The sequence below is a fragment of the Mobula birostris genome, chromosome 1, assembly GCF_030028105.1.
Source record: "Mobula birostris isolate sMobBir1 chromosome 1, sMobBir1.hap1, whole genome shotgun sequence".
In the NCBI taxonomy this organism is placed as follows: Eukaryota; Metazoa; Chordata; class Chondrichthyes; order Myliobatiformes; family Myliobatidae; genus Mobula; species Mobula birostris.
In genome coordinates, this window is record NC_092370.1 from 17506040 (window position 1) to 17532636 (window position 26597).

The 26597-nt window shown below is 40.8% G+C and overlaps 1 protein-coding gene across 1 annotated transcript in view; it reads left to right on the forward strand.

The window, feature by feature from the left end:
* Positions 1-1801: 1801 nt before the first annotated feature.
* csmd3b (CUB and Sushi multiple domains 3b) overlaps positions 1802-26597 on the forward strand; it is a 2134893-nt gene continuing 2110097 nt past the window's right edge. The window contains exon 1 of the mRNA XM_072277417.1: positions 1802-2069. Coding sequence (XP_072133518.1) covers positions 1802-2069 — 268 coding nt within the window. The remainder of the gene's footprint in view (positions 2070-26597) is intronic.

Consider the following 26597-nt stretch of genomic DNA (forward strand, 5'->3'; position numbering starts at 1 on the left):
TCTTATAACAACAACAGTGTTGAAACTTGATTACTTCTTGATGCATGTTCCAATATTATCAGTTATATCTTGCTATTGTTTTTTTGTTAGATGGTTCTTTACTTTTGGTAGTGCAGACAACTTTCTGTTACCTATTAGATGCTCTCAATGGTATGTGCCTCAATTAGCCTCTGGCAACCAAGTCCAGGTCTTCACGTGTGGCTTCTACTGACAGGAGAAGAGACAAAAGTGGGCTATCTGCACCTCACCTGTCAATTTGGGCAGATGAGAAGGAAAACTCTGATCGCAAACCTCTGCTGCCTTGTGGCTATACCTTCGCATGGGGAAAGCTTCAGGAGTAAACCCCGAACAATATATCTGAAGCTGGAGTTCCTAAGGCAGTCCTACATTGAGTTCAGTGCTGATTGGCAACTCCTACAACATTGCTGATGCCAAACTGTATCGGTCTCTGCTGTTCCCTTGGGTTCATCAGATGGGTGGAGCGAGGCAACAGCTTGCTCTGCATATCATACTGCCCAGGCTTGTGTATCTAGACAGCTGGGACACAATATCCACAGTCGACCCTGACTGACAGAGGCTTCTTTATTTTTGTTGTCAAGAGGGATTGGCTCTTTACTGATAGCTGGATCCACTTACCTCTCTGTTCCTAATCTTATACATACAAAGTGCCCAAAAATGAGAAATTTGACACATTATTTAATAAATGTAGATGGGGAAAATCTGAAATTCTCTCAAAAATTATATGCCTCTAAAAATACAAACACGAGGAAATTTGCAGATGCTGGAAATTCAAGCAACACACATCAAAGTTGCTGGTGAATGCAGCAGGCCAGGCAGCAACTTTGATGTGTGTTGCCTCTAAAGATAGCTTGTTTTGCGAAGTCCTTATGAAAACATCTCGGCTGGAAACGTTGACTGTTCATTCTCTTCCATAAATGCTCCCTGACTTGTTGTGTTTCTCCAGTATTTTGTGTGTGGTGCTCAAGATTTATGCACCTGTGGAATCTCTTTTGCTTTTGATCCATGAACATTTGATTTCTGATCACAATTCATTGTGAAAATGAAATCTGATGACCTAGTAAGACCATCCAGTATAGTTATGTATAAAATGTACTGTAGTGGACAGATGGTTAGACAGTCCAACCTGAGAAACAATTTCAAATCCATCAATAGTAGCCATAACAGTTAAGTGTGATTAATAATTTGGGAATACGAATAAAATGCTCATTTTTAGTGATGATAATTATGATATATCAGTAGAATTGTAAATCCATGATTGTTCTTGGCAATTTTTTCCACGGAACTGATTTGCCATTGGCTACTTCTGGGCAGTGTTTTTTCCAGATGGGTGACCCCAGCCATTATCAATATGCTTCATAGATTGTCTGCTTGGCGTCAATGGTCGTAAACTTGTACTTCAAAGAATAAAGTGCATTATTAATGTAGCATGTATGCAGTATACAACCCTATCTTCCCACAGACAGTCAATGATACAAAGAAAACCATGAAACTAACCCCCCAATGAAAAACATCAAACATCAAAATCCCTCCCCAGCACAAAGAAGTATTTTGCAAATGGCAACAAAAGTCACACAGGATATAAAACACAAAAATCGAAAGGCCTATCTCAGTACAGCTCAGCTCAGCGTTCATTATCAGCAGGCTGCTCTGATTCAATAATTGCCCAAAATTACTAACAAGAAAGAACGACCAGAACTAGAATATATCATGAACCTGAGAGTTCACATCCAGAGTCCGTGTCGATTAAACCTTGGTCCGACCCCATCTGCAGACAGTATTGATGGAGAAAGAGAACACAAGCATCTTCCCTTGGGAGCAGCAAGCGGGAGACTGCCATATGCAGACACCTTCCCCGGCAGCACCGAGCGAGAGTCTGGTCAAACACCAGCTGCTTGTTCAACCATTCACCATCATGGTATCACGTGACCCTGATCGGGGGCTAGGCAACACCTTGTGCAAGGGTGTACTGCAGGCCAGCAACATGGCACTAACAAACGAAGAAACTGCATGTATCAAGACCCACAGTGATGAATTGACTCCAAAATACTGTATGTACAAGTTACTGGTAACTGGGGGGTGGCCATTAAATCGACTGTACTTCTTCCCAGAGATGCTGCCTGGCCTGCTGCGTTCACCAGCAACTTTGATGTGGGTGGCCATTAAATGTTAGTTTTGCGGGTGATGCTTACAGCCTGCAAAAAAAGTAATACAAGTTGCAGTAGAACCATCATGGAAGCCTCCATAGATGTTGCCTGACCTGCTGAGTTTCTCCAGCGTTTTCTGTATTACTATCATGGAATATGGTGTTTTGAGGTAACTTAATTCATCAGCTAATTGAATATGAACCAGAGAAGACTGAAGTACACACGAATGAATGTTGCATGGCAGATTTTTAAATGTAGCAGTGACGTCTGGTGTAAAATTTAATTTATAATCATATCCAAGGGAGTTTCCTGTCAATCTAATTAACCACTGTAAATAATTTATTAAAACGTCTTTCACCAGCCTCCCATTCTTATGGGAGTTTCAAAAGAAAAATGTAATTCCCTTCTGCAAACAGCAGCGCAGGATACCTCACAGCTGTAAAATTAATAGATCATTCGATATGACATCCAAGAAAGCATAGGAAAGCATTTGCAATGGGTGGGATAAACTTTCTGGTTTCTTGTGTACTGCACAATTCTAAAGCAGGGGTTCCCAACCTTTTTTGTACCATAGACCAACGGTCCCCAACCACTGGGCCGCGGACCGGTACCGGGCCGCAAAGCATGTACTACCAGGCCGCGAGGAAACGATACGAGTCAGCTGCACCTTTCCTCATTCCCTGTCACACACTGTTGAACTTGAACATAGGGTTGCCAACTGTACCGTATTTGCTGGGACGTCCCGTATATTGGGCTAAATTGGTTTGTCCCACACGGGGCCACCCTTGTCCCATATTTCCTCTGCTAAGGTAGAGCGTTCCTATGAAACCGTTCATAAGCTGAAATGGCGTAAAGGGAAGAAGCAATTACCATTAATTTATATGGGAAAAATTTTTGAGCGTTCCCAGACCCAAAAAATAACCAACCAAATCATACCAAATAACACATAAAACCTAAAATAACTCTAACATATAGTAAAAGCAGGGATGATATGATAAATACACAGCCTATATAAAGTAGAAATAATGTATTACAGCATAGTCGGGAAGATTAAGCCAAAACCGATTTGTGGAAAAAAAATTGGCACATATGCATATGCGCACATAGGTGCCCGCGCAAGGCTTAATGGTCATGGTAGTCTTTCTCGGGGTAAACACAAGTGTTCCATATTTGACTGATACTTTTGTCCCTTATTTGGGAGTGAGAAAGTTGGCAACCCTAACTGTAAAAGACATGTTGAGGTGAATTTAACCCTACTTGGACACCACCCCCACAGGTTGTCCGATCTGCAAGAATATTGGCAATATTAAACCGGTCCGCAATGCAAAAAAGGTTGGGGACCCCTGCCATAGACCACTACCAGTAACTGATGGTAACCCTAGTATCTAAAGTGAGATTATTTACTTGTTTTGTAAAGCTGTAAGCTAAAAGTACTTTGAACTTTTAGCACTTTGATAAGGTTAATCCAAATCTAGGATATTACTTGTATTCCTTGATTTCCAATTCCAATTCCAAAACTGCATTAATTTCTATATTATGATCTTTGTCTCAGTACAAATATGCTTCCCAATGCAGAGATCTGCATAAAATGGATTAAAAAATCCTCAGTTCTACCAAACACCAAAACAGTTAGGAAATGAAGAAATTCCAAAAGACGCAAGGTGCCCTGCAGGTTGATGAAACCAGGCAGAATGACAGTTCAGCATAGACTCGGTGGGCCAAATGTCCTATTTTAGCACAGTAGAGCTCTATGACTTCATGATGAGCATTGCAAACTTAGATTTGAGACAACTGAAATCATATCACTGTCAGGAATAAACAAAGTTAAGCTTATATCGAATAGAGTAGGCATTCAGAGTACAATGTGTCCTCAGGGCCATGTACCAAAACAGGCAATTTGATGTACAGTGTTCAGCAAGTACATAAAATACAAAGTAAATTAATTTTTCCATTGACTGAAGTATATATTTCCATTGAGGATCAGAGGTCAATAAATAAAGGTTAGCTGTGAGGACATTATCTAATTTTTCATTCCTATACTTGAGATAAATATTTGGAGGCAAATGTTCCATCTGCTGATTGCAAAATGACCATTCAAAATCAGAATTTCACATCAGGGTCTCAAGGGAGAGTTAGTCTTAATTTTGTTAGGTGCCAACGTACAATGGCCAGATGTAATTTGAGGAAAATTATCTGCAAAATGTTGTGTTTTCTCTGTATCTGAATTGCTGATCAATTTGTAGCATATATAAGCTGTTGTGCCATGAGCATGCTAATCAAATGGGCTTTTGAGAATGGTTTATGTTCACTATTTCCATAGTTTAGAGTCATGGAGTCAGAGAGAACTTTCGCACAAAAACACACCCTTTTGCCCATCTAGTCTGTGCTGAACCATTTAAATTGCCTACTCCCATTGACCTGCTCTGGGACCATAGCCTTCCATACCCCTACCATCCATGTACCTATCCGAACTTCTCTTAAATGTTGAAATCAAGCTCGCATGGACCACTTGTGCTGGCAGCTCATTCCACACCCTCACGAGCTTTCTCCTCGTGTTCCCTTTAAGCTTTTTACTGCTCAACTTAACACAAGACCTCTGGTTGCAGTCCCACATTTTGTTCAAAACTAAGCAAATGTATATAAATGTAAAGATAGAATGTGCTGTAAATTGATATGGGTATGACAGATGCAATTTTGATCTGGGAGGTACCGTTTCAAGTTCTTTACCACCATTCTGGTTATCACTCATGAACTTTTTACTTATCAAGTCTAGTTTTTTTCCATCTTATTCCTCACTTATCATTAGTCCTTTGATATTAAAAGTCATGTTGCCATATAAAACATTGTAAGGAACTATTTTTATTTATTTTGGGTTTCCCACACTGGGGTCCATGACCACTTGCTTTATGGTCTTGGTGCACGGCATAACAAAGTTTGGGAACCCCTGATTGAGAGATACAGCACAGTAACAGGCCCCTCTGGACCAACGTACCCATACTGACCTATTACATCTGTACGACCAATTAGTCTACTAACCCACATGTTTTTGAAATGTGGGAGGAAATTGGACCAGCAGGAGGAAATCAATGCAGTCACAGGGTGAATGTACGAACTCCTTAGAGATGACGGTGGAATTGAAGGGGGTGGGTGGTGCTGTACTAGTATGACACTGACTACTATACAGCTGTGTCACCTCTTTCAGATTACATGTTATGTGGTGATATAACCATATAACATTTACAGCACGAAAACAGGCCATCTCGGCCGTTCTAGTCCGTGCCGAACTCTTACTCTCACCTAGTCCCACTGACCTGCACTCAGCCCATAACTCTACATTCCTTTCCTGTCCATATCTATCCAATTTAACTTTAAATGACAACATCGAACCTGCCTCAACCACTTCTGCTGGAAGCTCGTTCCACACAGCTACCATTCTCTGAGTAAAGAAGTTCCCCCTCATGTTACCCCTAAACTTTTGCCCTTTAACTCTCAACTCATGTCCTCTTGTTTGAATCTCCCCCACTCTCAATGGAAAAAGCCTATCCACGTCAACTCTGTCTATCCCCCTCATAATTTTAAATACCTCTATCAAGTCCCCCCTCAACCTTCTACGCTCCAAAAAATAAAGACCCAACTTTTTCAGCCACCTTGGATACCTTTCTGTAGCTGAACAGCCAGATCTCCCAGATTACTAAAGCTGCTCCCTAAAACCCAAAGGTTTGGAATTCCATATATCAGTTGGCAACTCATAAGCACGAGTGTTTCTGCAGATGCTGGAAATCTAAAGCAACACGCACAAAATGCTGAGTTACCAACTCAGCCGGTCACGCAGCATCTATGGAATGAAGAAGGGTCTTGGCCCAAAACCTCGGATATTTATTCATTTCTATAGATGCTACCTGACCTGCTGAGTTTGTAACTCAGAGATTTAATTCCATTTTCTGGAAAGTTGTTGGCTGTGTAAAAATTGTCATGGGTCCTTGTAGAAGTCTTTCACACAAAATAGATTTAGAACTGTATAGGCTTAACAGTGTAGTTGTGACAGAGGATAATTTAACACTTGTTGAAGATAGTATAAATACAGATTTCTTCAGAACTGCAAGTGCCATGTGATGAAAAATATTTTGGTAAAGCAGTGTCAAAGGGACGTAAGCATTACTTCTGCAAGACTGGCTAGAAAAAAAATAGCCCCGTTGTCTGAGCAACCAGGAAAATTCAGTTACAATCAATTGGAATTTTAATACATTAAACTTCATTTGACTGATTCAGTGATTTCATTTTTGATTCTATTCACCAAGCTATGAGAGTGACAGGTACTAAGGTAGTGTAGTGGTTAGTACAACGTTTTACATTGCCAGCGACCTGGGTTCAATTCCCGTCACTGCCCGTAAGGAGCTTGTACTTTCTCCCCATGACCATGCAGGTTTCCTCCAGGTGCTCCAGTTTCCTCCCACAGTCCAAAGACATACCAGTTGGTCGGTAAACTGGTCATTGTAAATTGTGCCTTGACCAGGCTAGGAATAAATTGGAGGATTACTGGGCAATGTGGCTCAAAGGGCCTGGAGGGCCTACTCTGCAGTGTATCCGAATAAAATAAAATAAAACTTACCTGATTATACAGCACCCTCATACTGTACTAGATCTTGATTTCCAGGATCATTACCAAGGACACTAATGTCTCAGCTTACTTTGATCTGAGGCAGATAGCTTTATTTTATTTTTGGCTAGTCGCATCCTGGAACTCAGTAGTTTGAACAGTGACTGATCTTCAAACAACATAGTAAGGAAGACCCAATTCCCATGGCAACAGGCTGCCATTATCAAAGCCGAGGATGGGGATTTGCTGCTTTAAAACCAGATGAGGACTTCAGTAGCTTTTAACATTTCTGACTTATTAATGCATTTAAAACTATTAAATCTCTAAAGCAAATGATTTCAAATATTAGTTTAATTTAGAGATACAACATAATAACAGGCCCTTCTGGCCCAACGAGCCAGCAGTGTTCAATTACACCATGTGACCAATTAACCTACTAACCTGTACGTCTTTAGGATGTGAGAGAAATCTGAAACACAGGGAGAATGTACAGATCTCTTACAGACAGCGGCAATACTGAACTCTGTTTGCAGGCGCTGTGATCGCATCACATAAAAGTGCTGCCCAGTTTGTGGATCTAATCGTTATATTAAAAATGTAAAAAAAATACAAGAAATTGGAACAAGAATAGGCCTTTTAGTCTGCTTCACTATTTATCAGGATCCTGGCTGACATTCTACCTTGGTTTCATATTCTTTCAGCATTCCCACATTCATCGATTGTCATAATATCTACAGACAGATTGATTTTTGTTTGGAATTAATCCAGTAACTGAGCTTCCACCACCTTCCCAGATATATTCCAATAATTTACTGACTACTAAATGGAGAAATGTCTCCATTACTCAGTTCTAAATGACATACGTGCTCTCCTGACACTGTGATCCTGGGTTCCAGAACCTCAGCCAGAAGGGTCATCCACTCTGCCCTCGGCTTGTCAACTTCTGCAGCAAGTTCCAAGATTCAATCAGAGCACTTTTCAATTTTCTAAGCAGGAGAAATTACAATTCCAGTCAGCACGATCTCTCCTCATGTGCAAAACTGGTGAATCCAGCTACCTCTCTGCCTATAGCTTCTAACTTTATTTTTTTATATACTTCTTTATTCCTTATAATTGTCGTTTTATGATGCATGTCATACAACTCCTAATACATGTCAGTGTACATGGCAATTAAAGTTGATCCTTGATCTTACAGTACCACTGAAACCAACATAATTACAGGAGAATTATGTTACTACTCTGATAACAGCATATATAGAAGGGGTGGCACTGTAGTGTAGTGGTTAGCATAATGCTTTATAGGACAGGCAACTCGGGTTCAGTTCCCACCGTTGTCTGTAAGGAGTTTGTACATTCTCCCCATGACTGCTTGTGATTTCTCCGGGTGCTCCAGTTTCCTCCACCATCCAAAGACACACCGGTTGGTAGGCTGATTGGTCACTGTAAATTGTTCTGTGATTAGACTAGGGTTAAATAGGTGGGTAACTGGGCAGCGTGGCTTGAAGGGCGGGAAGGGTCTACTCAATGTTGCAACTCAATAAAATAAATAAACAAAAATAATAAAATTGAAACATAACACACCATTTTGCTTTCTAATTGCTTGCTACATCTTTCTGCAGGTCATTTGAACAACAGTATCACCCACACAGTCAACATTCGATAAGTATTTTTGCCCTTCTGTTTTTGCACCAAAATGGATGATCTCCCTTTTTTCCACATTTTATTGTGTGCCAGATTCTTACATACTCATTCACTTTAAAACTATTTGAAACTCCTTTATATTATCTTCCTACTTACAATTCCATCAAGTTCTGAATTATCAGTAACTTGGAAAAAGATATTTAGTCATCTTGGCTGAATCGTTCATATGGTTGATAAGTAGCTGAGGTCCAAGATCTAATCTCTGCTGTACATTACAACGTCTTACTGCTCATCACAAGTGTACAGGAAATCATCGACACAGTGAGCGTATCACTAATCAAAGTTTGTAATGACAAAGAGAGGATGGTAGTGTCTCCACTTCCTTAGGAGTTTGCATAGATTTGTCATGGCACCTAAAACTTTGACAAACTTCTATAGACGTGTAACAGAGAGTAAACTGAATGGCTGCATCACAGCCTGGTATGGAAACACCAATGCCCTAGAACAGAAAAAAGTAGTGGCTATGGCCCAGCCCATCACGGGTAAAGCCCTGCACACCAAAACATTGTTGCAGAAAAACAGCATCCATCATCAGGAACCCCCACCACCCAGGTCATGCTTGCTTTTCACTGCTGCTATCATGAAGGTGGTACAGGAGCCTCAGGACTCACATCACCAGGTTCAGGAACAGTTATTACCACTCAACTATCAGGCTCTTGAACCAAAGACAATAACTTCACTCAACTTCACTCGCCCCATCACTGAAATGTTCTCACAACCTATGGCCTCACTTTCAAGGGCTCTTCATTTCGTGTTCTTGATATTTATTGCTTCTTTATTTATTATTATTATTATTATTATTATTTCTTTTTCTTTGTATTTGCAATTTGGTGTCTTTTGCACACAGGTTAAGTACCCAAGTTGATGCAGCCTTTTATTGATTCTGTTATGGTTATTATTCCATAGCTTTATGCCCCCAATAAAATAAATCTCAGTGTTCTATATGCTGACAAATATATACTTTGATAATAAACTGACTTGAACTTAAAACATTGAAGTATTCCAACCAGGTTACCTAACCTGTGGAATCTTAGTGAAAGCCTTATGAAAAACTCAGCATAACAAATCCAGTCTACTTGTCAAGGCTACAAAAATTTCCGATCTCCCTTCCATAAATCCTTGCTGATGGTCTTGTTAGTCATTTCCATCTGTTCTCCTCATACATCCTTCATGAGGGATTCCAGTGTTTTCCCTGCTAGCAACATCAGGCGAACAGCTTGATAGTTTCCTGTTTTCTGTCTCTCCAAAATAGTGCAGTTATATTTGATTACCACAGGAGTTATTCCAGATTTTTAAAATTATGAAACATGGTAAACATTTTATCCTTTATCTCTATAACCACCTTTTACACAACTCTGAAATGCATAGTACTGTGCAAAAGTCTAAGGTATATATATATATATATATATCTAAGGTGCTTACATTTTTTTTCTGCACAGTACTGTAGTAATTTTATGTATTGCAATGTACTGGCGGTGCAAAAAAAAAACATGACATACATGAATGACGATAAACCTGATTCTGATATGGGTCTCTATTGTGGACTGAGAGTGGGAAGGGGGTAGGAGATGCAAAACATGGTTGGGGAAAGGGAAACGGAGAGGAGAGAGAGTCGGAAGCACCAGAGATTCTCTAATGATCTATTAGCCAATTGTTTGTAATCAAATGATCTTGCCTGTTGTCTGCATCAGCACCACCCCTCTCCCCGGCACTCCTTCTCTGCCACTTGTCCCACACCCCTCCTGCAGCACTCCACCCTCACTACCCCCAAAAACCTTTACTCCTGCTGCCAGGTTTACAAACTCGCTCTCTGCTCCATGTTGACGAATACAGAACTGTGCGAAAGTCTTAGGCACCCCAGCTATATATGGTAGATGTGTGTACTGTAGGTAATAAAAGTCCATAGCATTTATCAACTTGCAGTTGCTTTATTAGCTCAATTAAACACATGGCTAACTTCTTGATTTGTAATATCAATATTGAATTTTAATGTTAGTATTATCCACTGATAATGTGCTGGTGCATAGTAATCCTGCTAGTTGGTGGCTTTGAAATAACTCCCACAAATGTTTGCTGCTCTTTTTCAGCCTCAGCAGAACTGATTATATCCTACACGTACAGATGACACGGCTGGCATCATTCTCCCAGGGTCCAAATGTCTAATAATAGAAGGCGAGATATATTTAAGGCGAGAGGGGGAACGTTCGAAGGAGGTGTGCAGAGCAGTTTTTTTTTACACAAAATTGCTCGTGCCTCGAACGTGCTGTGAGGGGTGGTGGTGGAGGCAGATGCATTAGAATAGGGTTTCCCAACCTGGGGACAACTGACCCTTGGTTAATGGTAGGGAACCATGGCACAGAAATGGTCAGGAACCCTCCGCATTAGAGGCATCCTCGAGGCTCTTTGTTAGGGATGTGAACATGCAGGAAAAGGAAGGATAATGATCAAATGCAGGCAGACGGGATTAGGTGTCTGTAGCTTAATTAATTTGGCACAGCATCACTGGTCAAAGGGCCAGTTCATGTGCTGTATTATTCTACATCAAGGTCTACTGTACCAAGAACATTTCTCAGTCTCTTATTAATTTACTTTGAACTTAGAAATGTATTTTAAACTTTGACTTTTGAACCCCTCCTTTAATATCAGCATTAACCTTCCACCTTTTCTTTTCTCAACTCATCCTTCCAAAGTGTTCAGTATCTTTGAACGATCACCTCCCAAGGTTTGCCCCTTATAACCATACAACCCCCTTCCCCAGCTGCAGCTTGATGACTGCTTGTGCCATTAATTCATCTACCTTGTTGTGTGGAGTGCTGAATGCAATTTGAGGTAGTATTTTTAATTTTCCCAATTTAATAGTTTAGGATACTTTGCTTTTACTTGCAGGTCATTTTAGTTTCTTCTGACTTACTTATATTGCCCACTACTTCTCTAACTCCTGTTTCCTAATTTGTTTCTTTTCTTCCTGGTTTCCCTCAAAGGCTTTGTTTCCTTTGTCATCAGACCATAAGACATAGAAGCAGAGATAGTCCATTTGGCCCATCAAGTCTTCTCTGCTATTTCATCATGGCTGACTTATAATCGCTCTGAATGCAATTTTCCTACCTTCTCCCCATAATCTCTGATACCCTTAGTAATCATGAACCTGTCAACCTCCACTTTAAATATACTCAATGACTTGCCCTCCACCACTGTCTGTGGCAATGAAGTCCACAGATTCACAACCATCTGGCTAAATAAATTCCTCTGCAACTCTGTACCAAAAGGAATCTCTTGTATTCAGAGGCTCAGCCTTCTGGTCCTAGACTCCCTCATTATAGGAAAATTCCTCTCTGCGTCCATTCTATCCAGGTCTTTAAATATTCAAATAAGATTCCTCCTCTTCCTCTAACCACCAGTGACTACAGGCCCAATTTCATCAAAAGCTGCTCATACATTAACTCTTTTAATCCTGGAATCATTCTTGTGAACCTCTTCTGTACCATCTCTAATACCAAGACACCCTATCCTCAATATGCGGCCCAAAGCTGCACACAATGTGACAATTGCGGTCTGAACAATTAGCCAATCCAGTTTAAGTCCTCGCCAACAGCCCCAGCAAGTTATGCCACCCCTACACTTCATGATTAGTTCCAGTTCTTTTGAGATGTAACGTGTTTGATCATTCACCCAAGATACAGATCCACTGTACAAAATCTGGAGTCAACCCTGGCCCATCTCTCCATCATTCATTTCCTGGATCCTTTTCCTTTTGAATTGCCAGTCTGTGGAACTTGGATGTAATCCTGGCATTACTACATTTGCAGTTCTGTGTTTTAACCTCTTTCTTGTCTCCCTAAAATCGGCTTACAGAACCTTTTTGAATGGTTAAAAGGTGCAATAATTCAATTTAACATCAGAGTATGCATACAACCTGTAATTCTTACTCTTCACAGACATCCATGAAACGGAAGAAAATACCCAAAGAACGATGACAGGAAAACATTAGAACCTCAAAGCGACCCCCCAACTCCCACACATAAGCAGCAGCAGAAACATTAGCCCTTCTCCCTCCATTTCCCACCACCTGCCCAAACAAAAGCATCAGCCCTTCTCCCTCCATTTCCCGCCACCTGCCCTAACAGCCCTTCTCCCTCCATTTCCCGCCACCTGCCCTAACACAAAAGCATCAGCCCTTCTCCCTCCATTTCCCGCCACCTGCCCTAAGAAAAGCATCAGCCCTTCTCCCTCCATTTCCCGCCACCTGCCCTAAGAAAAGCATCAGCCCTTCTCCCTCCATTTCCTGCCACCTGCCCTAACACAAAAGCATCAGCCCTTCTCCCTCCATTTCCCGCCACCTGCCCTAACAAAAGCATCAGCCCCCCCCCATCTGCCATACAAACAATAGCAAAGCCCCCAAAGAGACCATGGTCTAGAGTCCATCAAAATCCACTGTTCATCAGAACACTTCGACATTACACAGGCTCTCTCTCTCAATAATGAATAAACTTATCCTTTTCTACCTATGTTGCCAGTTCTGATGAGAGTCACAGACTTTGATTCTTCACCCTCCCCTGTCAGGAAGCTCAGCAACTCTTTAATACCACCCAAGGAAACACATTCTACCGTGGAGTAGCATCTATGGCAACTGACCTACTTAGGGGGTCTGTTTGACCTCCTAACCATTGAATCCCCAATCATTCTTTCATTCTCACACTCTTTTCTGCCCTCCTACATACAAATAATATATAAAAAAAACAACAAAATGAGACAAATGAATTCATTAAGTATACATCATCTCTAAATCAAGGGGGTGAATGTCATCTGGTCCACATGAGTATTTATAACAGACACAAATTAAATGATTATCTCAGCTCAATCAATCTGCATGTTGTTTCTGTACATTTCTATACAGTTAACATTTCAGGCCGAGACACTTCCCCAGGACTAGAAAGGAACGGGGAAGACACCAGAATAAAAAGGTGGGGCTGGAAGGTGATAGGTGAAACCAGATGGGTGGGAAAGGTGAAGGGCTGGAGCAGAAGGAATCTGATAGAAGAGGAGAGTGAACCAGAGAATAACGAGAAGGAAGAGGTGACCAGGGGGAAGTTGAGAGGCACCCGAGAGACAGTTATCAACCGAAGTTTTCATTTTGATACCTGCTAAGGGGGTAATTTTAAAGGAGATGTGACGGGCAAATTTTTTGTGCAGAGAATGATGAGTACCTGGAATGCCTTGGGTGCCTTGGGTGGTGGTAGGGGCAGAAACATTAGAGAGGATTTGGACACTGTGTAGGCAGAACAGATTATTTGATTGCTAATTTAATTGGTTTGGCATAACATTGTAGACCTGTTCCTTTGTTCTATGGTTTTTGGACCAAAAGATCTATGTCAATGCAATATACTTAAATTTTAAATTAGCTTATTTACAAAGAAAAATTATCCAAAACACTATAAAACATAGACAAAGAAGAGGACAATCACAAACTATTTCACATAAGTACAAACAAAAAGCTAATTGACTACCAGCATCATCAATGAAGTCAGTTGTAATAAGAGAGCTGACAGCGAAGAGAAGTCATAGGATTTCAGACCATGTAATGAATGTGAAGCTAGGGGTAGGGATGCCTCGGAGATATAGTCAAGGAAGACCAAAGAATTGATTATGGACTTCAGAGAGAGTAAGGGGAGGGATCACACACCAGTCCTCAGTGAGGGATCACAAGTTGCTGGGTGTCAACATTTTGGAGGATCTATCCTGGGCCCAACATATCCATGCAGTCACAAAGAAGGCACAACAGCAGCTATATTTCATTCAGATTCAATTGAATTGAATGACTGTATTTCTTACATCCTTCACATACATGAGGAGTAAAAATCTTTACGTTATATCTCTGTCTAAATGTGTACTATGCAAACATTGTAATTTATAATAAATGCAATAGTCAATGTACCATAGAAATACACTCAAATGAGCGTAAGTTAATCAGTCTGATGGCCTGGTGGAAGAAGCTGTCCTGGAGCCTGTTGGTCCTGGCTTTTATGCTGTGGTACTGTTTCCCATATGGAGGCAGCCAGAACAGATTGTGGTTGGGGTGACTCGGGTCCCCAATGATCCTTCGGGCCCTATTTTCAAACCTGTCTTTCTAAGTTTCCTGAATCATGGGATGTTCACAACTACAGATGCGCTAGTCTGTCTACACCACCCTCTGCAGAATCCTGCGATTAAGGGATTCCCATTCCAGGCAGTGATGCAGCCTGTCAATTGTGCCCCTGTAGAAAGTTCTTAGGGTTTGGGGGCCCATGCCAAACTTTCTCAATGGTCTGAGGTGAAAGAGGCTCTGTTGTGCCTTTTTCACCACACAGTTGGTGTGTACAGACGATGTGGGGTCCTCGGAGATGTGGATACCGAGGAACTTAAAGCTGTTTACCCTCTCAACCCCAGATCCATTAATGTCAATAGGAGTTAGGCCGTCTCCACTCCTCCTGTAATCCATGACCAGCTCCTTTGTTTTTGCGACATTGAGGGAGAGGTTGTTTTCTTGACACCACTGTGTCAGAGAGATGACTTCTTCCCTGTAGGTCACCTCATTATTTGAGGAGATTTGGTATGTCACCAAAGGTACTTGCAAATTTCTACAGATGTTCAATGGAGAGCATTCTAATAGGCTGCATCACCGTCTGGTGTGTGTGGGAGGTGGAGGAACTACTGCACAGGATCAAAATAAGTTGCAGGGAGTTATGAACTCAGTCTGGTCCATCATGTGCACCAGCCACCACAGCTGCCAGACCATCTTCGAGGAGCAGTGCCTCAAAAATGTGGCATCTATCATTAAGGACACCATCACCCAGGGCATGCTCTCTTCTCATTGCCACCATCAGGGAGGAGGTACAAGAGGCTGAAGACACATTCTCAAAAATTCAGGAAATGCTTCCTCTTTTCTGCCATCAGATTTCTAAATGGACATGGAACCCATGAACACTATCTCACTACTTTTTGTTCTATTTTTGCACCGCTTATTTAATTTAACTTTACTATATACAGTATATGACAGTATACAGTAAAAGAACAAATTTGGTGACATATGCCCGTGATATTAAACCTGATCCTGATTCTGATTCTAATTAAGCTTGTGAGGCCAGGAGGAGTGGTGGAAGGGGTGGGGTTAAAGCTGTGGTGTCCGATGACAGAAAGGACAGCTGCAATGGGTTTTTGAAAAGAAGGACCAAAGATGCAAGTCAGGTCACATTACTTTCTTTCTCAATAGGTCTGCTGTAATAGTTATTCGATTTCTTCTTCTCTTGGGTTTTGTATATTGGATGGAATTTCCAAACAGTTTTGTTTCACATAGGCATCCATTCAAGTATTTTTTGGTTTTAATTTTAAAAATGTTGATGTTCTCCCCTTCAATTAGAATCAGAATCAGAATCAGGTTTAATATCACTGGCAAATGTCATAAAATTTGTTAACTTTGAGGCAGCAGTACGATGCAATACATAATAACAGAAAAGAAAAAAATCTGTAAATTATTAAATATATCATCATCATCATCATCAGGTTCCATGCCCAGTTTGAGCTTTGACTGCCATGGCCTGTTTCGGGTCAAGTGGATCAATTCATTGGTATTCATTTCCAGTTCTCTGGCTGCTGTCTCCATCATCATTTGTCTTTGTCTTCCTCTTGCTTTCTTCCCCTCAATCTTTCCCATAATTACCGTTCATTCTAACTCCTCTTTCCTAATCACATGTCCAATGAAGTTACGTTGCTTTTTCATGATCTCATACATTATTCCTCTTTTTGTGTTTGCTCTGTTCATGACATCCTTATTAGATATTCATTTCATCCATGATAGTCTTTGCATCCTCCTCAAAAACCACATCTCTGCTGCTACAATTCATTTCCTCATGTTACTAGATATTGTCCAACATTCTGAGCCGTATAACATAACTGGATAAATGTAACATTTCAGTACTCTGAGAAGGTTGTCATGCCTAGTTTAGTATTGGTCGGTATACTCTTCATTCTCGTAAAGGTGTTTTTTGCCATCCTTATTCTTCTTTTGATGTCCATGTTGCACTTGCCATCTGATGTCACCCAGCTTCCTAAGTAGCAGAAGTTCTGCACTTGCTTTATGTCTGCTCCGTATATTGTCAGCCTGCAGATAGGATTCTCCTTCCTTTTGGATATCACCATACATTCTGTCTTTTTGCAATTGATAGACAGACCCATTTTTGCACTTTCTTCAATAACTATATCAATTAATTTTTGTAGTTCTTCCTCCATACTTGCAATTAACACAGTGCCATATATATATATATAAAACAGTTAAAATAGTTAATCAGTGCAAAATAGAAGTAGAATAAAGTAGTGAGGTAGAGTTCATGGGTTCAAGTCCATTCAGAAATCAGATGGCAGAGGGGAAGAAGCTGCTCCGGAATTGTTGACTGTGTGCCTTCAGGCTCCTGAACCTCCTTCCTGATGGTAACAATGAGAAGAGGACATGTCCTGGGTGATGGGGGTCCTTAATGATGGACGTGCCTTTTTGAGGCATCAAACCTTGAAGATGTCCACAATACTACAGAGGATAGTGCCCATGATAGAGCTGACTGAGTTAACAACTCTCTGCATTTTACTTCTGTAAGGGGGTTTCGATTTTTATGTTACTGCGGAGGCTAATTAAAATGGCGTCTTTGTTATGTTAATCTGGGGAATGCGGCTTTGTTGTCTTAAACGCTGAGAAAGTTTGCGCTAGCAGCTTGCTGTAGTTTAGAGGGTGATAAGAAATACTTTATTAACCAATTGGGATAGTTGTTATGGTTTTGGTGTATTTGAAGATACTGTTTGCCAGGGGGTTTTGGGGGCAGAAGGCGGGAGAGCGAGACAGAGGATGGACCGGGTGCTGTGAGTCCGCTAACGGGGCCGGACCCCAAGCGGGACGTTCGGCGATGAGACGGAGACGGATTCGTGTGGAGCGTCTGGTCGACCACCGTTGTTGGTCCCAGGCGGCCGGTCGAGGTGGTCCGAGGGGGTCGCATGGTGAAGAAGAAGATCCTTGAGCTCCAACGGTTTTTGTGCACGAAGAGATTGAACTTTGATAGGTGTAGTGCCTTTTATTTTCCTTTTATATTTTATTCTCTTTTAATTATATAGTTCCAGTAATATCTATAAACTGTATATCATTTAATTGCATCTGGTGTATTGGCTGTTATTTGGGCGGGGTGGGGTACCTCACACAGCATCCACACAAACTAATTACCCAGTTTGGCGGGGCCAAGGCTGTTTCACTAGGCGACAGCGAGCCAAGCGACCCTGAGGGTGGCCAGGGGGGCTACACTTCGATCCTGTGCATTAAGTTTCATTGATTCTCCAGGTGAAGGTCTCTCGCTTGCCACCTCTTTCTGTGAAAAATTATGTAGTCATTAATTATTTTGTAGAAAACAACATAAAAGCATATCACTATCACATATCTGACGTCAGCCTCCCTTTAATGGTCATGTTAACTTTCACCTTGCCTCACAAAATTACAGACAAGTTCAGTGATTAACTGCAGCTGAATCAGATTAATATTTAATAAAAATGAAAGAAGTTGCTGCAACTGGCATTATTGATATTTCATTAGGTAGACATCCTCAGTAAAAGTGACTGCTTTGACAAATCATGCAGCGATATGTTTCAGACAGCAGCTGCTTTATTGTAGTTATCCGCGTCGCAGACATCGCTTTGAAACATTTGTCCTTAAATATTTGTAATAATTTCATAGGTTTAGAAATTTTAACATTCTACTAGAAACATCGACTCTTTTAATTGGATTATTAAAACAAAACTGGAGTATTGTGAGCATCTTGGGCCCCCTATCTAAGAAAGGATGTACTGACATTGGACAGAGTTCAAAGGAGGTTCACAAGTATGGTTCTGGGATTGAAAAGTTTGTCACATGAGGAGCATTTGAAGGCTGTCAACCTATACTTGATGGAATTCGGAAGAATGAGGGGCGATCTCATTGAAATCTGTTGAGTGTTGAAAAGACTGGAAAGAGTGGGTGTGGAGAAAACGTTTCCTGTGGTGGGAGAGTCGGAGATCAAAGGGCACAGCCTCAGAATAGCAGGACATCCATGTAGAATGGAGATGAGGAGGAATTTCTTTAGCCATGGGGTGGTGAATCTATCTAATCCATTGCCACAGGCGGCGGTGGAGGTCAAATCACTGGGTAAATTTAATGCAGAGACTGATAGATTCCTGATTAGTCAGATTATGGAGAAGGCTGGAGATTGGGGCTGAGGGAGAAATGGATCACCCATGATGAAATGACAGAGCAGACTCAATAGGCCAAATTACTTAATTCTGCTCCTACGTTTTATAGTCTTATATTTCAATACATACCTACATTTGTTCTCATTGCATCATTTCTCACTATTTCACGTTATGATCTACTTTGCTATCCCTTGCTGACTGATTAGAGTGACAAATGTAAAATACTTCAACGAGAGCAGAAGGGTGAGAGAAACAGCACTGTTTCACTAAGTTGGAGGGTGGCCATGAAAAATGAACTGCATCTATTTGAACACCACTACAATAAATTGTCGTGCTACTTGTAGGTCCTTCTGCATTATTTACAGTTCCTCTGCTGCCTTGCCTGATGGCTCAGTCTTCCTAGAAATTCTAAATTCACCACTTTGCTGTCCTCTCGTATTTTACTCCTGCAGAAATGCATAAATAAGAGACTATTACCCAACTACCCATGCAATATAAACCAAAGCAAACTGACATAGCAAATCAGTGAGCAATGCAACATTTCAACAGAGTTTTATTTTTAACATCTGCATTCATATCCTGAATGAGGCATCAAAATACTGCACAGATTCAATTTCTTTTTGAAGCATGCTGACACTTAGAGACAAATACAAGATTCCCCCTCCACCTGCAACGTCTTAAGCTAGATGAGAAGTATCACAATTAGATCTTTTGTTTTGTCAGTCAAAAATCATTTAAAAAAAACAACTGAAAGATCAAGGAATTTAGAAGAGGCACAGAAGAGTGGTTGAGACAGCATAAATCCATCATGGTCATACTAAAGAGGAGTAAAATATTGAGAGGGCTGGTATTTGCCAGTGGGAATATATTCACCAAGTTGCTCCAAGGAAAATGGCATTTCCCCCTATAGATCAAGCTTTCTATGTGCAGCTTCAGGAGAATTTCAGCAGATTTTTAGGTACAATTTTGCTTGCAACTTCTTGCACAGAAGAGGATTTGAGACCAGCATAGATCATCCATGGTCATACTAAGGAGTGGGAAAGCATCAAGAGGTCTAGTGTTTTGCAGGGGAAATACATTGATTAGGTTACCCTAAGGAAAATGGCTTTATCCCAACGTATCCAAAAGTACTGGAGGTACTCAGCAGGTCAGGCAGCACCTATGGAAATAAATAAACGGTCAACATTTTGGGCCAAGACCCTGTATCAGATCCTTATGGAGGGTCTCCCTCTGAAATGTCAACTCTGTATTCCTTTCTGTAGTTGCTGCCTCCACTGCTGAGTTCATCGAGCATTTTGAATGTGCTACTCTGAATTTCTACCATCTGCAGAATCTCGTTTTATCATGATTTACAGATGACTGGGATGTCAAATGATAAAAAAACACAAAAGTTGTCCCAGGCTACCTCAATTTACATGTGGGTTGAACATAACCTGTCTTGGGGTAGTATGACACTACATCGTAATATTGTTCATTTGAATTCCTGATGTAAATTTCACAGCTGTCTGTTGAGCTGAGAAAAAAAACAACAATAAAACAATGGACCAAGCAACACACATCAAAGTTGCTGGTGAACGCAGCAGGCCAGGCAGCATCTCTAGGAAGAGGTACAGTCGACGTTTCGGGCCGAGACCCTTTGATGTGTGTTGCTTGAATTTCCAGCATCTGCAGAATTCCTCGTGTTTACATTTTTAAATAAAACAATGGAGATGGAATATAGCAGGCTCCTGAAGTTTATAGTTTATAGAAGTGATCCCTGTGATTCAGCAGAGCTCCCTCTTGTCCTTTAAAGAAGAAAATTATAAGTAGTCTTCGGGGTTCTAATCCCCGGAGTCTTAACCGAGACGTGTAAAACTCGCATGGAGTTGTATCAATCAGGAAGTTGAATGCACAGTTCAAAGGGTGGTGAGGGAGGCAGTTCACGAGACAGTGATACCAGGACCAACACCAGAGAAAGAGAAAACCACTCACTTATGACACAAATCACTTAAACCAGGCTGAGAAAACCGCATAACTGGATAAAGTTTAACTTTATAAGAAAATGTGGAGAAAGTTCTGGGTGAGTGGAGATGATATATGTATATATATATATGTGTGTGTGTGTGACAGTCATCAATCAAGTACTGCTTTTGGTAATCAGAATGGGCTGTGTCATGGAGGACATAATTGTATCCACATAATAGTAAGTCAAAAAAAAACCAGAAAGAAAATCAAATTAAATTATAACTGAATTGCAAATCACTTTGAACAAAGCAAATGCACTAATAACATAAATAAAATAAAATGGGTTAGATCTATTCATGTTGTAGGGACAAGTCTGCTTAATTATTAGATTAAGAGTTAAGTTCCCAGATGTATGATGTTCATCATCACAGACAAATAGAACACCAAATAAGATTGTCCTGACAATAAAGTTCAAAATAAATGTATTATCAAAGTACATACACGGCTCCATATACAACCCCGAGATTCAATTACTTGTGGGTATACTCAATAAATCTATAGAATAATAACTATAACAGAATCAATGAAAGACTGCACCAACTTGGGCATTCAAACAGTGTGCAAAAGACAACTAGCTTCACAAATACAAAAAGAAAGAAATAATAATAATAATATTAATAAATAAGCAATAAATACCAAGAACATGAGATGAAGAGTCTTTGAAAGTGAGTCCATTGGTTGTGGGAACATTTCACTAATGGGGCAAGTGAAGTTCTGTGAAATTATCGCATTTGGTTCAAGGTCCTGATGGTTGAGGGGCAATAACTGTTCTTGAATTTGGCAGTGTCAGTCTGAAGGCTCCTGTACCTTCTTCCTGTTGGCAGCAGAGAGAAGTGAGCACTACCTGGGTGGTGGGAACTCTGATCAGGGATGCAGCTTTCCTGAGATTGAAGGATTGGCAAGTGAGGAATGATTCTGATTTTGGGGGAAAAAATGAGAAGAAAAATAATTCAACGATAACTTGTTCTCAGGCTCTAATATAAATGTAAAGCTGGTGGAGAGAGTGCAGGGATACAAAGCCAAATCATAATGATTGTGGTAAGCTGGAGGATGGCGCTACAAGGCAGCAGCTTCACAGGTATGCTAAGTGAGTCAGGAGACTCTGATGGTCATTTTTGTATGCTTTCCTCGGCCATGCAATACAATGTTGTGGTTCAAGAGCCACTAGTGCAGGGGTAGTGAACCTATGGCACGCGTGTCCAAGATGTCATGTGCAAAAATTGGCATGTGGCATGCAGTGTTGCCACTCGATTCTTTAAACCCTACCCATAATAAAAAAGGTGCATTTTGATTACCTTTACTGCCAAATGAAACAGCAAATGATTTTTTACAATCTGACAGTAGTGAGATATTTTCACAGGGAACATTTCACTCTGGCTTACTGCCAACTAAATGGTCTTCAGAACAAGTGACGTGGTTTGGGATGTTTTGAAATCCTTACAGACCTGGATAGTAGTGATGAAGATATATAGCCTTGAAGAATGACATGGTAACGTACTGGTTAGCACAATGTTTACAGTATCAGCAACCTGAGTTCAATTCCCGCCACTGTCTGTAAGGAGTTTGTACATTCTTCCCATGACGGCATGGGTTTCCTTCGGGTGCTCCCATTTCCTCCCAGTGCAGAGACATATCAGTTGGTAGGTTAATTGGTCATTGTAGGAGTACAAAGTCAAATCATACTAATCAGGGTAAGATGGAGGATGGCGCTACAAGGAAGCAGCTTCAAAGGTTTGGTAGGTGAGTCAGAAGACACGAATAAGCACATTAGAACATAGAAATCTACAGCACATTACAGGCCTTTCGGCCCACAAAATTGGTCAACGTACTCTAGAAACTGCCTAGAATTACCCTACAGGATAGTCCTCTAAGATCAATGTGCCTATCTAAGAGTATCTTAAAAGATCCTATTGCATCCACCTCTACCACCTTCGCTGGCAGTGTATTCCACGCACCCAGCACTCTGTGTGAAAAATTTACCCCGACATCTCCGTTGTACTTACTTCCAAGCACCTCAAAACTGTGCCCCCTCATGTTAGCCATTTTCAGCCATGGGAAAAAGCCTCCGACTATCCACATGATCAATGCCCCTCATCATCTTATACACTCTATCAGATCACCTCTCATCCCCCGTTGCTCCACAGAGAAAAGGCCAAGTTTACTCAACCTATTCTCATAAGGTATGCTCTCCAATCCGGGGAACATCCTTGTTAATCCCCTCTGCACTCCTTCTATAATCATTTGCTTACAGACAAACAGCTAAGCCACCCAGCATCTAAGCCACCTTCACCTACATGAACTATACTGAACATTCAGTAACACTTCAAACTCAACAGGCACCTCATTAAGTCTCCCCGAGTTGCACGTTGCAAAACTAAACATTCAACAAACAGATATTTAGCTAAGAGTGCATATGGGCCCTCCTACATCTGCAGCATACTTTTCCAATGGCTCTTCAGCACTGGGCGCTGTCTCAGTGTGAAAATGAGTGTCCGGAGACAAAGGAAAGCTCCTGAATTGCTGGTGCCATGGCACACAAGGCAACCAATGGGAAAGAGCGACTGCATCCTTCAAACAGGCCAATTGATAACTGGCACTGTAGAAACAGCTTTCAACCCACAAGTAAACTAACCCTTCACATTACAGGTAGGTTCAGTGAAGACAGTACAGACCAATTCAGGGATTAAAATATTGGAGAGTCAAATGGGGAAAAAAACTGTTTTGTACAATACCTTTATAGTAGGGCTGGAAATAATTATCTTGAAGCAGAGAGACAAATTGAGTAAAACAGATTTGAAAATGATATGAATGGCAGTTTGTAAGTAATGTAATCAGCAATCCTTTCAAGCTTTGAAAAGCTGGAAACAATGCAGAATTTACAATGGGCATGTAGCAAATTATGCAAAGAGAAATTAATATGAAGGCCTCAGGAATGAGTTTTCCATTTTAATCACTTGCTGAGCCAGCTGATTAAATGTATGAGTAGCATTGTGGTTAGGAGAGCTCTGCATCTTGCTCTGATTTCTGGAAGCTGGAAAATATATGTTCTCATTGGTAGAATGGTATGGCATTTCATGCCAAAGAAAATGGCATTCCTTCAAGACTCAGATGGTCATTTTTGTATGCTTTCCTCCGTAGTTGTTGTGATTCAAGAGCCACTAGTGTGGGGGTGGCGAACCTGTGGCACGCCTGTCCAAGATGCCATGTGCAAAAATTGACATGTGTCTTGCAGTGTTGCCACTCTTTTTTTTTAAACCCACCCATAATAAAAAGGTCCATCTTGATTACCTTTACTGCTAAATAAAACATCAAATGATTTTTTAAAATCTGACAGTAGCGAGATGTTTTTACAGGAAACATTTCACACTGGCTTGCTGCCAACTAAATGGTCTTGAGAACAAGTGGCGTGGTTTGATATATTTTGAAACCCTTACAGGCCTGGTGTACGCATCAATATTTGGATAGTAGCGATGAAGCTAGTGCTACACATACAGCCTTGAAGGATGACATGGTAACGTATTGTTCAGCGCAATGCTTTACAGTACCAGTAACCTGGTTCAATTACCATCACTGTCCGTAAGGAGTTTGTACATTCTCCCTGTGATGTCATGGGCTTCCTTTGGGTGCTCCCGGTTCCTCCCAGACTCCAAAGACGTAGCGGTTGGTAAGTTAATTTTTCCTTGTAAATTATCCCTTGATTAAGATAGGGTTAAATTGAGGGTTTCTGGGTGGCGTGGCTGAAGGGCCAGAAGGGCCTATCTCAATCGATAATATTTTTTAAATAACCAAAAAAACTGATGTAAAATATTTATCATTATTCGTGCAGCAACAGAAGTCTCACTGAGAGCAAACTGTGTTTGTTTTCCTTTCCTTAATTTTTTATGAATATTCACCAAAGCTTATCACATTCACATTTCTTATGTTACATATGGGGTATAATAACAATACTATTTAGAGATAATGTTATTTTGCGATTGTCTTTTTTTAAATACATTAATATTTTTAAACAAGCTTTCTAAAATCTTCATATATTCCAAACTGTCTCTATTAAACTTCTATTAATAGTAAACTAATGAATACATGTAAATAACCAACAAGACTCTCCCTTTTTCCTTAAAGAATGTCCACAATAAACCAGAGGGTGGAAATGGTGGATACAAGTGGGCATAATTTTAAGGTGATTGGAGGAATATAGAGCAGGAATGTCAGAGGTAGTTTTTTTTTACACAGAGATTGGTGGGTACATGGAGCGCCCTGTGATGGATGAATGTAGAGGAAGGTATACTCAGGGAATTTAACAAAGTCTTAGATAAGCACACAGATGATAGAAAAATAGAGAGCTATATAGGAGGAAAGAGTAGATTGATCTTGGAATAGATTGAAAGCTCAGCACACATCCTGGGTCAAAGGGCTTGCACTGCACTGTAATGTTCTATGTACAGTTGAACTTAATGGTAAGAAAGATAATATTGTGAAGAAAAGATGGCATAGAAACATATTGAAAAGCTGATAAATATTATTAATGGTCTTTTACCCCCTCCTCTGTCTACCTGGTCCCTATCTCACCTCTTCCCCCACTCTCCACTGGCTTCTGTTGGTCTTACTTCTCCATTCTCAGTCCTGATGTAGGGTCTTAACTTATGTTGATAATTCCTTTCTGCCCTTAAATACTGCCCAGCCTGTTGTATTCCTCCACTAGATAGCTTTTTTTTTGTTCCAGATTGCAGAATATGCACACCTGTGGCCCATTAGGTTTTAATTTATTTTCTAATTACAATGAAGACAATAAGTGCTCAGACAGGGACGTCCCTTAAATCCAATCCAAGTGTTTGCATCCCTGGGCAATTAAGGGAAGCCAGCTTCCCCCCTGCTGTGACATCAGTTTCACCTTATCCTTCTCATTTCTTGACAATTCTCTGCAAGCCAATTTTCCTCATGTCTGGGTTATACATTGAAGATTCAGTCAAGTACCAGCAAATTCCAATGGAAAGTAATGCCCCAGATATTATAGATATCCTGAAAATTTACCCCAGAAATATGACTATTGGGAAAAGTCCTGCGGAAATTTGGTGCTTTACTTGTACTCGATAAATTTGAAACGTATTTTGCAATTTGGAAGCTTCTTCCAGTGCAGTTTTGTACACATACTCCTTGATGCTGGCAAAAAATGCATTAGAATATGTGGCTAAAGATATAAAAGGCGGGAGGAGAGAGGGCAGCGCGCTGCGCGTGCGCAGCCCTCCGGTGAAAAATGATATCGTATCCGTTAAATAGGGGCCATGAGCAATTCTGATTTGATGGAGACGGACATGAAAGCACAGAGAAACATCTGGAGAAATTTCTGAAACGCTCGTCCGCTGCTGTTGTTACTGCGTGGTCAGGAATCTTCCTGAGGGAAGGCCTCAAAATCCCCGGCCTTGCCTACTGTTGGTGACCAAGATTGAGGCTGAATCGTTCGGACAGAGATGACGCTCAGTACTTGGTGTCAAAGAACTGATTCGGAGGCTCGAAGTTTTCGGATGACTCAGAGACGAATTGTGGTCGGGCATGGCAGGGAGAGTTTTTCTTCCTTCTCCCGTCTGTGTGAGATGTGGGACATTTGAGAGACTTTTAACTTTTTACTGTGCTCATAGACTTCTTCATCAAGTTGTGGTATTGTTGCACTGTTGTAACTATATGTTATAATTATGTGGTTTTATCAGTTTTTTTCAGTCTTGGTCTGTCCTGTGTTTTGTGATATCACACCGGAGCAAATATAGTATCATTTCTTAATGCATGCATTACTAAATGACAATAAAAGAGGACTGCGTGTCTTCATAATCTAAAAAACAAGACAAAAAAATAAACTTGTAAAAGGAATCAATGGTCTTGAGAGACAATACTCAGATTCAAATTCAGAT